The sequence below is a fragment of the Theropithecus gelada genome, chromosome 9, assembly GCF_003255815.1.
Source record: "Theropithecus gelada isolate Dixy chromosome 9, Tgel_1.0, whole genome shotgun sequence".
NCBI lineage: Eukaryota > Metazoa > Chordata > Mammalia > Primates > Cercopithecidae > Theropithecus > Theropithecus gelada.
In genome coordinates, this window is record NC_037677.1 from 1,217,837 (window position 1) to 1,234,062 (window position 16,226).

Sequence of the window (16,226 nt, forward strand, 5' to 3'; positions counted from 1 at the left end):
ATATAATCAACAGGTTTCTCACACTCAGTCGTCATATATAAAAACCTAGAGATAAAACATCAGGAGACCAGGAAAACACCAGGCTCTAAGTAGAAAGCTATTGATGGAAAGCTATTGTTGATGCACCTGCTTGGTGGGTCTCAGAGCCCAGTTCCTGCACTCACCAGGGTCTCTACTTAACAGGCTACACCCTGGGGGTGAGGGGAGCTGGGGGACTGTCTTCCTCCCCTCTTCATGCTGCTTGTGGAAATTACCCCCTGGGTTGTGTCCCAAACCCCTCACTCTTTGTCTGTGCGCCCCGAGTCTGGGTGTTCCCAAAGGCCAGCAGGGAAGATGATAGTGGCTGTTACCCACACAAAAGGCAGTGGAAGGTGCCAGTGTTCATTTACTTGACTGTGGTAACTACTTCACCAAGTGTAAGTGTAACAAAACATCATGATGTACACCTGAAATATACACAATAAAACCCACAATAAAATATATTTAAAAAAGTCAGCCTGACTTAGGCTCATGAAGCCTGATTAGCTCACTGATGGGCAGCTCTGCTCTTGCTCCGAGAGGCTAGGCATGGCCACGCCCCTCCTGAGTCATCCCCTCTGTCTCTGATCCTCAGAGCAGGCACACTGAGCTTTTCCCTGGCTCCCACTTTTTGCATTTTGTCCCTGTCTTCTCTAGGGAAGCTGTCTCCAAAGCTCGGTGCACAGATTGGTGAATGGACTTGTCTCTGGGGCACAGAGGTGGATTCCAGAGGCTGGGTGCTGGCAGTGTGACCTGCCATCACACAGTTCACAAATGGAACCTACTACACGGGCCTTGTTAGATCAATGGAGATGGTGCGTGTAACAGTTTTAGCATGATCTGTCAAATGTTGCAGACACTCCGAATGCGTGATTTCAGCAACACATCAAAAAGATGATTCACCATGAGCAAGTGGGTTTTATTCCAGAAATGCAAGGGTGAATCCACCTCTACAACAAATCCATAAATGTGATTTACCACACAAATGGAACTAAAAACAAAAACCATATGGTCATCTCAATAGATCTATAAAAGGCATTCGATAAAATCCAACATCCCTTTATGATAAAAACTGTCAACAAACTAGGCATTGTAGACACATACCTCAAAATAATAAGAGCCATCTATGACAAACCCACAGCCAATGTCACACTTAATGGGGAAAAGTTGAAAGCATTTCCCTAAGGACTGGAACAAGATGATGTCCACTCTCACCACTTCTACTTAAAATAGTACTAGAAGTCATAACCAGAGCAATCGGGCAAGAGAAAGAAATAAAAGACATCCAAATGGAAAACAGGAAGTGAAGCTATCTCTGTTCCCTGATGACATACATGTATGTTATGTATACCTGGAAAACCCTAAAGACTCATCTAAAAGACTCCTCGATTTGATAAATGACTTCAGTAAAGTTTCAGGATACAAAATCAATGTACAAAAATTAGTAGCATTTCTATACATCAATAATGTTTAAGCTGAGAACCAAATCAAGAACTCAATACCATTTACAATAGTCACACACACACAATAAAATACCTAGGAATAAATTTAACCAAGGAGGTGGAAGACAGCTACAAGGAGAGCTACAAAATACTGATGAAATAAATTGTAAAAGACACGAAAAAATGGAAAACCATCCTATGCTCATGGATTGGAAGAATTAATATTGATAAAATGTCTATATTACCCAAAGCAATAGGCAGATTCAATGCAGTCTCTGTCAAATTCCAACATTATTTTTTCACAGAATTAGAAAAAACAATCCTAAAGTTCATATAAAACCAAAACAGACCCTGAATAGCTAAAGCAGTCCCAAGAAAAAGAACCAATCCAGATGCATCACATTGCCAGACTTTAAATTATACTACAAGTCTATAGTAACAACAGGATGGTATTGGTACAAAGATAGACACATAGACCCATGGAACAGAGTAGAGAACCTGGAAATAAAGTGGCTCATCTCCAGCCATCTGATCCTCAACAGAGCTTACAAAAATTAACAATGGGGAAAGGACATCCTAGTCAATAAATGGTGCTGGGAAATTGGCTATCCATACGCAGAAGAATGAAACTGGACCCCTATCTCTCATCATACACAAAAATTAATTCAAGGATGGTTTAAAGACTTAAACATAGGACCTGAAACTATAAAAGTTAGAAGAATACCTAGGAAAAACTTCTGGACATTGACCTGGCAAAAGATTTATGATGAAGGCCCCAAAAGGAAGTGCACAAACCAAGAAATAGACAAAGTGGACTTAATTAAACTAACAAGCTTCTGCACAGCAAAACAAAACAAAAGAAAAAAAAAAACAAAAAAGGAAACAGACAACCTACAAAATGGGATAAAATATTTGCAAATTATGCCTCTGACAAAGTACTAATATCCAGAATCTAGATGGAATTCAAATAACTTAGTGAGAAAAAACCAAACAACTCCACGAAAAATTGGGCAAAGGGCATGAAGAGACCATTTCTCAAAAGAAAAAATGTAAGCAACTAACAAACATATGATAAAATGCTCAACATCATAGGGGAAATGCAAATTAAAATCACACTGAGATATCATCGTTTCCCAGTCAGAATGGCTATTATTAAAAAGTAAAAAAAAAAAAAAAAAAAAAAAAATCCAACATGTTTGTGTGGATGCAGAGAAAAGGGATTGCTTGTGCATTGCTGGTGGAAATGTAAACTAATTCAACTTCTATGGAAAACAGTATAGCGATTTCTCAAGGAACTAAGAATAGAACCGCCATTTGACCCAGCAATTGTACTGCTGGGCATCTACCCAAAGGAAAAGAAAATCGTTACATAAAAAAGACACCTGTGTGTGTATGTTCACCTCAGCACTATTGACAATAGCAAAGACATGGAACCAACCTAAATGTCCATCAACAGTGGATGGATAAAGAAAATGTAGTACATATACACCATGGAATACTATGTATCCATAAAAAAGAGTAAAATTATGTCCTTTGCGGCATTGTGAATGGAGCTGGAGGCCATTATCCTAAATGAACTAACTCAGAAACAGAAAAGCAAATACTGCACGTTCTCACTTATGAGTGGGAACTAAACCATGGGTACACGTGGACATAAAGATGGAAACAGCAGATACTGAGGACTTGAGAAGCGGGGAGAATAGGAGATGGGTAAGGTTTGACAAATAAGCTATCAGTACAAGGTTCACTATTTGGGTAATGGGTACACTAGCAGCCCAGTCCCCACCGGGGTGCGGTATACTCACGGGACAGTATACGCATGGGACGGTATACCCACGGGACGGTATACCCACGGGACGGTATACGCATGGGACGGTATACCCACGGGACGGTATACCCACGGGATGGTATACGCATGGGACGGTATACCCACGGGACGGTATACCCACGGGACAGTATACCCATGCACAGGTATCCCTAAGCCTAAAATAAAATGAAATGAAATTTTAAAAAAGTTTTGGCATGACCTACCAAATGTTGCAGGCCCTCAGAACACATTAATCGTGACCACAAAAGACACTGTAAGCCGCCAACACCTTTTGAGAGCATGAAGAGGGAGGTGTGGGGCCCACCTCCCAGGGTGGTGCCGGGGATTTGGGATCAAGGGGTTTGAGGGGCCTGCATTATAAAAATGATGTGATTCTGAAAATGCATTATTTGCATTTGGAACAATTCAAATGGACAATTCAAAATAGAATATAAGAGTTGGTGATTCCTTTAGTCCACTCCGAAATTTATTATCCCAAATAATTATTATTCTAGCCAGTCATAATTGCATACTCATAGTATATTAGAGCTGGGTGTAGGACTGCAAGAAACTCATGTGCTTACACCAGGGCAGACGGGGAACCACTTGCTGTGTCAGCTGCACATCAGGATTCTTAGAAAGGTTTAGCATGTAACCAAGGAGATGAAAGATATCTACAAGGAGAGCTACAAAACACTGATAAAAGAAATGGTAGACACAAACAAATGGAAAACCATCCCATGCTCATGGATTGGAAGAATCAATATTGCTAAAATGTCCATATTGCCCCAAACACTAGTAGACTCAACGCCATCCCCCTGTCAAATGGCCACAGTTATTTTTCACAGAATTAGAAAAAGCAATCCTAAAGTTCACATGGAATCAAAACAGATCCCAACTAGCCAAAGCATTCTGAGAAGAACAGAAGAGAAGAATATCACTGTCTGTCTCCGTGTCTCTCCCTGTCTTTGTCTCGCTGTGTCTGTCTCTATCTCTGACACACACACACACACACACACGCACGCACGCACCTCGTTGGATAAGGCGCCTCAGAGTCACTCACTCAGACTGGAAACAGATTCTTATCAACCCCTGGAGGGCTCCAGCTGGTAAACAGCGCCTGAGTGTGTAACGTAACCAGTGTGTGTACGAGTGTGTGCCTGAGCATGTGCCTGTGAGTGTATCTGTAATTGTGCATGTGTACATGTAAGTGTGACTGTGTGTATGCATGTGTGTGTGCATTATGTATACTTTGTGTGTGTGTGTGTGTGCGCATTTGTGTGCACACCTACATCAGTCCGGTGGGAAATGGCAGCGAGCTAGGCAGAAAGCAGGATGGCATGGTGGCCCTGGGGGGACAGCGCAGCTCCCCTGCCCTCTTGCCCTCAATGGGGCTCACACCACACTTCTTCTCCCTGGAAAATTCCTGATGTGGACTCCACGCACCTTCCCTAATGAAACCCGCTCCCAGTGAGACTCCGTGGGTGGCATCCCGGCCGCCCACACCCTGGCATGTCCTGCGGCCTCTGCACCCCAGCCAAGAACCTCATTCTGGAGACCTCCTAGAATGAGGCATCTGTGAACTGTGGCTTCTCTGAGGTCTTTGTGAGGCACCAGGTTTTCAGCGAGCTGCACATATCCTTCCGCTGTAGAAATTAGATAAAAGCAGGCAAATAATTTGGAACTATTAGATAAATACCACAAACCACAGTAATAGGATGATGATGAGCAATTTGAAAACTCAGGGAGGCATCTGCATGGGAAAATGCAAAATGAAATGATTTCCATCCACTTCTCTCACGGGCGTTCTCCTGAGCCTCAAACGCCAATGACCTTGTTTGATACAGTGTCCGGAAGTGTGCTAAGTTTAAAGTTTTCATGCGTTAAAGGACAGCATTTGGCGGAGAAAGCCCAACGTTTTATATTGTCATGACTGTGGTGAAACTTTTGCTTTCCAAGTGAAAGCTGTTCTGGCCGTGCAAAGCCGGATGGCCTAGGCTGCTGCTCTTCATAGGCGGAGAGCAGGTGCGGGTGGGGCCGGGCCTGGTGGGTCTGCCGGTCCCCCGTCCGCCCCCCGTCCGCGGAGTGCAGGGCTGCGCTTGCTCCAGAGCTCAGGCGTCCTCTCCTCTGGCTCCCGCTGGCGTCCTCTGCTGGGCCGTTTGCACGCCCGGCTTCCCCTGTGCGGCGTCACTGGGACCGCCCTCATCACTAATAATGACGCTGCGTGTCTGCGGGTCAGACGGGCTCCTGGGAGCCAGCCAGGCGGCGCGCCACGCTAGGTTGGAAGAGATAATGTTGTTCCTGGTGAAGGTTATTCTGCGGCCGAGCAGCTCTTTTCCCTCCATGAAGCCCCGCTGAGGGACTGGAAGGCAGGTGCCTGGGTTCTCCAGGGCACAGCAGAGGTTCTGTAAGCGGCAGGAGGCAGGCTGGGGCCGGGGGTGGGAGGCAGTGGCTCCTGGCATTTGCGGAGTGGACACTGGCAGGCTGGGCAGCTGCAGAAGGGCCTCCTTCAAAGACTCATCACGCAGGACCCCACGGGGCTGGGCCTGTGGTGTGTGGGACTCAGGAAGGAGCAGGTGCGCCTGTCGGATGACCTCTTTCCGGCACAGCTCCAGGGCCCAGGGCCGTCTTTGTGCCGGGCAGCCTTGGGCTCACCTGGTCAGAACTGGGTTGGATCCCACCCTCTGCGCAGTGGTCAGCAGAGAGTTGACAGTGACCAGATGGCAGGAACTCATGACTGCTCAGCGTTGGAAGAGAAAGCTCCTCAGAGTTAACTGCCCCAGGCAGACACGCCTTACCAACGTGGAGTTGTTCAGTCCACTCAGCCAAGACCAGCGTATGGGTGATGGGCTTCCAGGTGCGGCTCCCAGGCCCACTTCCCGCAGGTACATGGCGTGGTGTGTGCCCTGCGAGCCTGTCCCCCGCTCCGCACCCTTAGATGAGGGGCGCTCGGCCCCAGACAAAAGCCATGATCCTGTGAGGTTGTGGGCACCCAGCATCCACAGGGAAGCACATGGGATTCCCCAAAGGTGGAACACACGCCAGGTGGGATGGGAGCTGTCCTCGTGTCAGAGCCCACAGACACATAGACTCACAGGGCGTGAAACACGGGAGACGGGAGGAGGCAGGGCAAGGTCGTGTGTGCTCCTACCACCCACCCTTGCTCCTGACATATGTGCGTGCACTGACGTGCACAGACTCACACACCACACACCTGTGCACATGTGCACAGACACACACTACACACATGCACACACATGCACAGACACACATCACACATATGCACACACATGCAGAGACTCACACACCACACACATGTGCACATACCACACTCGGCACACATGCCACATGCATGCACACACCACACACATGCACACACGTGCACAGAGTCACACCACACACATGCACACACACGTACACACACCACACACATGCACATACTCACATGCCACACACATATGCACATACCACACTCGGCACACATGCCACATGCATGCACACAGCACACACATGCACACACCTGCACAGACACACACATCACACACATGCACACACCTGCACAGACTCACATGCCACACACTTGCACACACACGTATACACACCACACACATGCACACACGTGCACAGACTCACACACCACACACATGCACAGACTCACACATCACACACATGTGCACATACCACACTGCACACATGCCACATGCATGCACACACAACACACATGCACACATGCACAGACACACACCACACACATGCACACACATGCCACACACGTACACACACCACACACATGCATACACATGTGCACACACCACACACATGCACAGACTCACATCACACACATGTGCACATACGACACTCGGCACACATGCCACATGCACACACACACAACACACATGCACACACGTGCACAGACTGACACACCACACACATGCGTACACACACACCTGTGCACACACATGCACACATATACACATGACACATATGCACGTGAACTCACCCCACACACATGTGCACTTCCCCACACACCACACATGCCACATGCATGAACACACATCACAGCACACACACACACACACACATCTTTTTCTACCTTCCCGTGCATCTGGATTACAAATGGATAAGGCCGAGCAAAGGCCGAGCTGGCGGTGCCGCAGGGAGCTATGAAGGGAGGGCTGATTCATTTGCAGGTTTGTCTTTGAACAATCTATGAAAAGAAAGTAAATAAACAGCATCTACACAAAGGGGAGCAACTAGTTGATTGATTGAAAATGAGACTTCTCAAGCATTTCAAGAGCATTTTAACTACCATAAATAATTTAAAGTTATTGTTACCTCTAAGTTTCTACCCATTAGCGTGGAGGCTCTGAGAGGTAATGTTTATAGCCCAAGGCAGCTTGGCTGCCAGGACAGAGCATGAAAGGCTTCCGGAAAGTCCAGAAAGTCTTGGCCTCGTCAGGCCGTCTCCTCTTCTCATTGCCCGCTGTGGGGGTTCTTACGGGGGGGCAGGGGGAAGGAGAAGCTCCTACGTGGGGTGGGGACGTCCCTCTCTCAGGAATCTCAGGGGCAGAGCAATAATTTTCCCATGCGGCCAGGCGGTTTATTTCTCCAGATCTTGGCCTCTGGTTGCTACAGAAAGGCGGTTGCTGCACCTCTGTAAGGTAGAAACCATTCGCTCCACGCCGCAGATGTCCTCTGGCCCTTGCTGAAGCTTCATTTCTTTTTCTCCTGAGGGAGGCCAGCTCCAGCCAGGATCCCAGCAGCTCCAGGTGTGGAGGAGGAGGAAACAGTGAAGTTCCCCTTCCCAGGTGTTTCCAGGTCCACATGTCAGGCTCAGCTTGGGTGGGGGGTGTGTGCTCCTGGGGGCTGTGTGCTTGTGTGCTCTTGGAGTGTGTGTGTTTGTGTGCACCCCTGGGGGGTGTGTGTATGCACACATGCACATGCCTAGTGTGTGCTTTTTACTTTCTCTATCCCAGATTTCAGAAGTAGTGATCAATAAATGGACTCATCTGGAAATTTTCCAGTTTGGGTCACCAGAGAACAGAAGCGACCTGTGTCAAAGCTTGGCTTGAGTCTCAAGCTGTGCTGGGGAGGGAGCACGGAGTCTGGGCCGAGCCCTCTCTAGTGCCAGCACACCCTCCTCCTAACCTGCTCCTTCCACATCTAGAAGAGAAGGGGTCCAAGAAAGGGCATTGACCTTCGCTCTGGTCCTGACACTAAAAGACTGTGATGCTGCTTTTGCTGAAGAACCTCCATTTCCAGTATGGTTAATTATTATGCTGTCTGGGAAGGGCTGTGTTTCCCAGGCTGATGACAAAATGCACGGCATCCCTTGCAGACCCTTCCCACTGCCTCTTGTTGGTCTGACCAGCAATCCCAGGGTCACCTCACCTCCTCCCCGTCCCACGACAACAGGAGTGTGCTGACCTCTTCCTTGAAAAAGGAGCCATGTGCCAGGTGGTGTTAAAATTTGAGGAGCTGTTCACATGGTGTGGAATGTCTTGTCCTCTTTGTTAAATGCCTGACAATTTGCTGTGAACATAGAGGCCAGCTCCTGCAGCCACACACTCCTGGATCCTCACCCCCACAGTGAGCTCCCGAGACGCTGCTCAGATCCCTTTCCTAAACCAGCCTGGTGCCATCCTGAGGAGTCTCCTTGGCCCCTTTCCAATTTCATGTGCCAGAAATGTTTGCACAGGAGGGGCTCCTATCCAGCCCTTTCCTTGTTAAATACTTGTACAAACCATGCTCTAAGACACCATGACCATTGTTCTTTCTGGTTTGATGAAAAAACAAAGGAAGGAGAGGAGAGAATAGTCCAAGAAAACTGGTTAATTTCTTGGAATCCCTGGGGTTCTCAGTCCCACAGACATTACTGACACTTTCCTGCCCTTTTGGTAAGGAAGGGATTCCTGGTGAGGATGAGACTCCAGGGAAGCCTAAGATTCCAATTAATGATGGAACTGAAGATGAGAATGGGACCAACCAGGCTGGAAACAGATCCAACCAGGAAATGCCACAGGTGAGGATGAGACTGCAGGTGAGGATGGGACTGCCGGTGAGACTAAGTTTCCAGGTGAGGGTGGGAGCACAGGTGAGGATAGGATAGGATTTCAGGTGAGGATGACACTGAAAGTGTGGATGGGACCACAGGTGAGGATGGGACTGCAGGTGAGGATGGGATCACAGGTGAGGGTGGGACTGCAGGTTACAGTAGGACTCCAGGTAAGGATAGGACTTCAGATGAAGACAGGATTGTAGATGGAGATAGGAGTCTGGTGAGACCCTCAAATGAAAAGGATTCCAAGTGAGGATAGGATTGCAGATGCAGGTGGGACTGCAGGGAAGATGGGGATTCTGTAGGGGACTGAGAGCAGACACTGTCTCTCCAGGTAAGACAAACAGACCCTCCCAGATGACCCCAGGTATTTCAGGTTTTGGGGACAGCGGGGGACCCCTGCACACAGAATACAGGGGCCTTTGTGCACTTTGGGGAAAGGAAGCTGCTTACTTAGGGTGTCTTCATCCTCCGTGTTTGTGGTGCCAGGACTCAGGTGCTTGAAGGGAGCGAGGAAGGTTGACAATATGCTTACTTTATCTGGAAAGAAAAGAACAGGAAATGCACTTTTGACATGGAGTTTCAGAAAAACGCAATGCTTTTAGAAGTTCTTATTACTGAAGGTTGGACAAGGGACGTGGAAAGGTCACTTTGGTTTCAGCCATTTCATTCTGGTTCAGTCTTTTATTGAATATCTGACAGCATTTTATCAAATTCCTTTCTCCACTCAATTTAAAATTCTACGATTTCCTTCTTTCTCCTTCTCTTATTTTGGCATCTCCCTTCACCTTGCCCAGGTCCCTTAAAACTTTAAGCAGCTGTCTCCAGGGTGGCAACCTTGCATCTGTTTACAAGATCCCGGGTAGGGCAGAGCCTTCCGTCGAGATCATTTCACAGAGATGGGCTAAAACAAGTAAAACGATCTCACAATTAAAAGAGAATGGTGCAAATAAAGCCAAGACTATCTTTCCCTATTAGTGCAGAATTTGCTTTCTGGGCTTGACATGCATTAAAAATAAAGGACCTGTCACTTAGCGGGCGTTTGGCAGAAGTAGAGGAGGGGAGGAGGGAGCTAGTGGTGTGGGCAGAGCACGCAGTCCTCCCAGAAATGCCCAAGCGTCCTCAATACGGTGGCTGGAATTCCAGGGACTGCCTCTGCCTGAAGCCTGTGGCCGGGTGAGCAAAGGCCAAGCAGGTCTTGCCTCCTGGGTCCCCACCACTCAGAGTGCAGCACGATTGTGGAAACAGATCCAACCAGGAAATGCCACTCCTCACCAATAAAGTATGCTGTTTTACTCCCATGGTCTCAGCAATTTATTTCATCAATAGCGAGATTAAGGAATGGTGGGTTCGAGGTATGATTGAGAGAAATAAAAATGACTAATAAAGGGATCCGAAAGAAAAGCTCCTTATTTTGGAAATTTCCACCACCTAAACTAAACCACCACACTGGGGAGTATTGGTCCACACGTAGAACTCACTGCACTGCAGAGGAGACACCAACAGAGACACAGCACAGGGAGCCCCTGGCTCCCAGACGTCCTCCAGTCTACACGGTTTGCATGTGCTATTATGAACCTGGACCTCATTGATTAAGAGGCCCCAGGTGGAAATCTTAGCGTTGCTCATGCAACACGGTGCAGAGTACGACAGAAGCGTGTCCTAGCGTCCCTGCTGTCCAAGTTCCAGGGCACTGGCTGTGGGATCGGCTACTTTGCTACGCGGGATCCTTCCCTCTCCTTCGGAAGCTGTGGACACCCACGGGCGGGATTTCCCAGGAGGTCACTGAGTTTACATCACCTTGTAATGAGGACAGCTGTCCACAGGTGCCCCACCATGGCACTGTATATCTCCCTGAAGTGTAATTTCTCAAGAAAACATGAGCTGCTGGTTTCATCTGCCCTTGGCCTTCAGGCATCCAGACCCAGCCTGAAACTGGCTCTTTTTCTTTTGAAGCTGAGCCTGTTTTCTCCTTAGCCAAGGTTTTCAGAGGCCAGGAGAGTTCACAGTGAAATTCATTCGGGAGCCCGTTAACAGCTGTTGTTTCCAGTAGGGACGGGCAACAGAGAGAACAATAAATAACTCAAATATAAAATGCCTGTGCCTTCTTTGTTCTACCAAACAAGAATAAACCAGGGAAGGGTTTGCTCTTCTAAACCCTCGCAGCCCAAACTAATTTACTACAAGAGAATGAAATATCTTGCTTGAGTTATAATTTTATTAAGGGAGTCCAATAATGTTACACTAAGAGTGTGAAGCTCAAATGATTTAGTCTGGAGGATCTCAAGATGAAATTACATTTTTAATAAAGTAAGGCTACCAGCCAAACACTCACACAAGCGCACTAAACCATTCCTGACTTTACTTTAGCAAAATCGTAAGATATTTAAGGATTGTTTTAGATCTATCAAAGTTTTTACTTTCTGATGTTGCTAGATTTATCAAATAAAAATTCAGGATATCCAGTTAAAATTGAGTTTTACATAAACAGATAATTTTTTGGTATATAGGCATTTCTTTTTTTTTTTTTTTTTTTTTTTTTGAGACCGAGTCTCGCTCTGTAGCCCAGGCTGGAGTGCAGTGGCCGGATCTCAGCTCACTGCAAGCTCCGCCTCCCGGGTTCACGCCATTCTCCGGCCTCAGCCTCCCGAGTAGCTGGGACTACAGGCGCCCGCCACCTTGCCCGGCTAGTTTTTTGTATTTCTTAGTAGAGACGGGGTTTCACTGTGTTAGCCAGGATGGTCTCGATCTCCTGACCTCGTGATCCACCCATCTCGGCCTCCCAAAGTGCTGGGATTATAGGCTTGAGCCACCGCGCCTGGCCAGGCATTTCTAATATTGTGTGGGACACACACATAAATATATATCTGTGTACATATATATATATGTATATACACACACACATATATATACTTAAAAACCTTATTCATGGTTTATCTGAAATTCAGTGGAGGGCAAAGGACTTCAATAGACATTTCTCCAAGGAAGATGTACTAATGTCAATAAGCACATGGAAATGTAATCAACATCACTAATCATTAGGGAAATGCAAATCCAAACCACAATGAAATATCATCTCACACCCATTAGGATGGCTATTAGAAAAACAAAGCAAAATCGGAAAATAATGTGTTGGTGAGGACACGGAGAAATGAGAGCCCTCTGGGGATGTGAAACGGAGTAACCGGCAGGTCAATGCCCAAATAATTGAAACTCAGAGAGATAACGGCACTCTCATATCCACGGCAGCGTCGTGCACCAGAGCCTAGAGGTGGAAGCAGCTCAAGTGTCCTCAGTGGATGAGTGGATGAGTGAAACGCGGTACAGCCAAGCAATAGAAGATTAGGCAGCTTTAAAAAAAGGGAAATCCTGCCATTTGCAACGAGCGTGCAAGAAACTGGAGGACCTCATCCTAAGGGAAATAAGCCAGGCATAGAAAGACAAATACTAGTGCATGATCTCTCTCATACGTGGAATCTAAAAAAAGTTGAATTCATAGAAGCAGAGTAGCATGGTGGCTGCCAGGGTCCATGGGGTGAGGGGAGAAGGGAGAGAGTGAGGAGATGTTGGTCTAAGGTACAAACTTCCTAGGATGAATGAGTTTTGGAGTCTTAATGTGCCGCATGGGGACTCTGGCTAATAACACGTATTGTCCACTAGACATGGGATAAGAGAGCAGATTTTAAGCATCCTCATCCCCCACAATGGTAACTATGGCTGGTGACAGATGTGTTAATTAATTTGTGGTGATCATCATTACACAACATATATATCAAATCATCACATTGTACACCTTGAATATATTCAACTTTTATTTGTCAATTAAACATTTTAAAATTAAAATAAATACGTAAAAAACAACGGCAAAACAAAATCAAATGTAACTGGGCGTCCTGTATTTTCTCTGACACTCCCAGTTGTGCCTAACCAACTTCTCTTTCCGCTAGTGCAGCGGACTTTAGATTTCATGGGACAGCTTGAGCAACCGAACTAAAGCAAAGGAAACAGAAAGCCAGCAGTATTGCTAACACTTATCTATTGCTAACAAGTACACCTGAAATTCCAGCTATGCTCTGCAATCACCGTGAAGGCACGTAAGCTCTGGGAGAGAAGCGATTATTTCTAAGAAAGGGCAGACCGCGTCTTTAGAATGTTCTTGGAAAAGGACGTGAAGAATTCCATTTTTAATACAGAAAAAGTACGACAGAAGTTCTTTGGCGTCAGGGCCTCTCTTTGTGGTTTCCTCGGAACCCATTGTCCGTTTGGGATCTGATCTATATTCTATTAGTTCAATATGAGTGGAACTCTGATATTCAGATAATTCAATTTTTTGCATGTTTTTCATTGTCATCTTTTGAAAATCTGGTTTTACTCAAGCTTCTGATGAAAAAAGGAAGCCATACATTTTTTTTTGCCTCCATTCTGGACCTTTTGGGTGTGCCGGAGAAGCTGCATCGCAGGGCGCCCCATGCTGTCGCTGCCTCCCCACCCTCTGGGTAACGCCTAGAAGAGCGGGCTGGGCTGGCTGGCTGTTCCTCTAAAAACGTCAGAGGTTGGCTGGGCAGTCTCCACGCCTCAGATGCTCACATCCTGGGTTCTTGAGCTTGGGCTCCCATTATCGAATATGGACCAGCTGGAAGCTGACCCGGAGGATGCAGTGACCTGGGGCCAGCCCTGGTCTAAGAGTCAAGAGTCATTTTCAGGAAAGGTCGATGGCTATTTTTAATGCATGGCTTGAAAGTTCCAGGACACTTGCTTTATAAATCTTGTTACTCACTGTGGAATAAACAGCATTTACTTGAAGCAGTTTTATGTATTTTAGGGGGCATCTGGGTGAGCATCTGGAGGGCACAGAAGCCCTTGCCTGGAACCACGTGCAGCTGTGAATTGCAGTTGGCCTCTGCAACACTGAGGCTCTGTGGTTATCGCCGGTTTTTCACATTATAACAGTTTGGGAGAACTACTACACTGTCAGGGCTGAGGGAAAGAGACACTCACTGGAATAATTTGTAGGTATTTTCAGATGTCCTAATCATCTTCTTTAGAAATAAAATGTCCTGAGTTAATAGTCTACTTATTGTTTCGTGTTAACGTCTTGGGGTGAGGATTATCCTTGAGTGAGATAAAAAAAAAAGCGATGGCTTATTTTCCCTGAAGGGCACTTGTGGCTATGCCAGCAGTTTTTCATTCAATATCACGAGTCCCCTGAATTCATGGCCTTCCCCAGAATGCTTGATATGAATTATCAGGTTTTAAGAACATGTGGTTGAAGTATTAGGTGTTAGTGTACTTTGCAAAATCAAAATAACTGCACATATTGAGGACACGTGGTTACTTCGTCATTAGTCACACTGCATAATCACTGGGACACGTCTTAGCTTTCTTCACGTATTTATTCCAGGTAAAGAATCTGAGACATTGAGAAGTTAGTGGATGTGCCCAGAAGTATCTATAAGGTCCTCAGCACGTCCCAGGCTTCCAGCCTGCAGTTGCCTTCCGCACTGAGCAAAGGCTACTTGAGGAGATCTTCATCTTCCTATCTTTTCCTGCCTGAGTAAAGTTTATCCTTGTAGTGTCTGCTGAATTTTCTGGATTTTTCTTCCTTGCCTTGCCTTTGTTAAATTTTATTTAACCTTCTATGTTTCATTTGTCATATCTTTAAAATCAGAATAGCATCTTTGTTTCTAGGGCCACAAAAGAAAGAATAGTGCAATAAATAGTTTTTAATTCAAATATGAAAAGCATTTAAGTTTAGGGTCTGGTTAATATTTTGTAGAACAATCAGATGTACTCTCCTCTCTGCAGAAGTAATCACATACAATGTATTCATAAACCAGTTATCGGGGTTGGCTGAAAGCCCCAGGACCAGACGGTGCAGAGGAACATTCCCTCATCGTGAAGAGGGAGAGCCAGTTCTCTACCTTTCCTGGTCCAAGGACCCCCATGACTCCACAACATTAGCTGAGTGAGGCACAATGAGATTTCAGTTCTGTCTTACCAAATTCTTTCTGATCTATTGAAACCAAGAAGGAAAATGGTAAGTGCATTATAGTCTCCTCCAAAGTGAGCCTGGAGAAGACATGAGTGTGTGAAGTGATCTTGAGCCCACATCACAGTCCTAGAAAGAGCAGGAAGGAAGGCTCACTGGCCATGAATGCACAAGCCCCTGGCCAGGATGAGGGAGCTGCAGCTCACCAGCTGTCTCATTGTAAACAACAGCAAAACTGGACAAAGTCTATGAAACAACCGGTTTCAGAGTTTGGATGCCAGGCAGTCGTGACCATTGTTGCTGAGAAAAGGAAAGCATGTGAGTGCACCCCACAGCTCCACAAGCCTCCCACCCGGAAGCTCTTTTCAGCAGTAGAAAAGTGGACCTGAAGAAGAACAAGCACCACTGTAAGTTGAGAAGGTGAAAACCAAAACTTGTGCTGCTGAGGAAAGTAGAATTTGAGGGCAGAAGGCAGCTGCTTCAGAGATCTGGTGGGGCCACTGGATTTGGTTGAGACTCAGCCCCACATGAGAAGGGGAGACTCAGATCTCACTGAGAGCAGTGGCTGGGGACCTGTGAGCTAAATGAAAATTCAAGTGATGGCACAATGCTGAAAGTCTGGCATTCTGATCAGGCAGAATTATAGATCACTGAAGAGCTAGGATTCAGCTGGGATGGTAAAAAGGTGATGTTTAAGGACTAGGAATACTCTAGTCCTAGATTAAGAACTGCCATGAACATGTGCTAACAAAGACTTAAAACAAGCTTTGAAATGATCTAGTTGATCATTTCAACTAGAAATTGGTCGGTAATAAACTACCCTTGGTCAGTAATAAGCTACCTGCTAGAAGAAAACTCAAGAACACCACAAAATCCATATTCTCAACAACATGGTATCCACAAAGCCCAGCA

At 46.4% G+C, this 16,226-nt stretch overlaps 1 protein-coding gene across 1 annotated transcript in view; it reads right to left on the reverse strand.

The window, feature by feature from the left end:
* Window positions 1–16,226, reverse strand: part of ADARB2 (adenosine deaminase, RNA specific B2 (inactive)) — a 515,410-nt gene that overhangs the window by 156,744 nt on the left and 342,440 nt on the right. Inside the window, exon 2 of the mRNA XM_025397185.1 lies at window positions 9,779–9,865. Coding sequence (XP_025252970.1) covers window positions 9,779–9,865 — 87 coding nt within the window. The remainder of the gene's footprint in view (window positions 1–9,778; window positions 9,866–16,226) is intronic.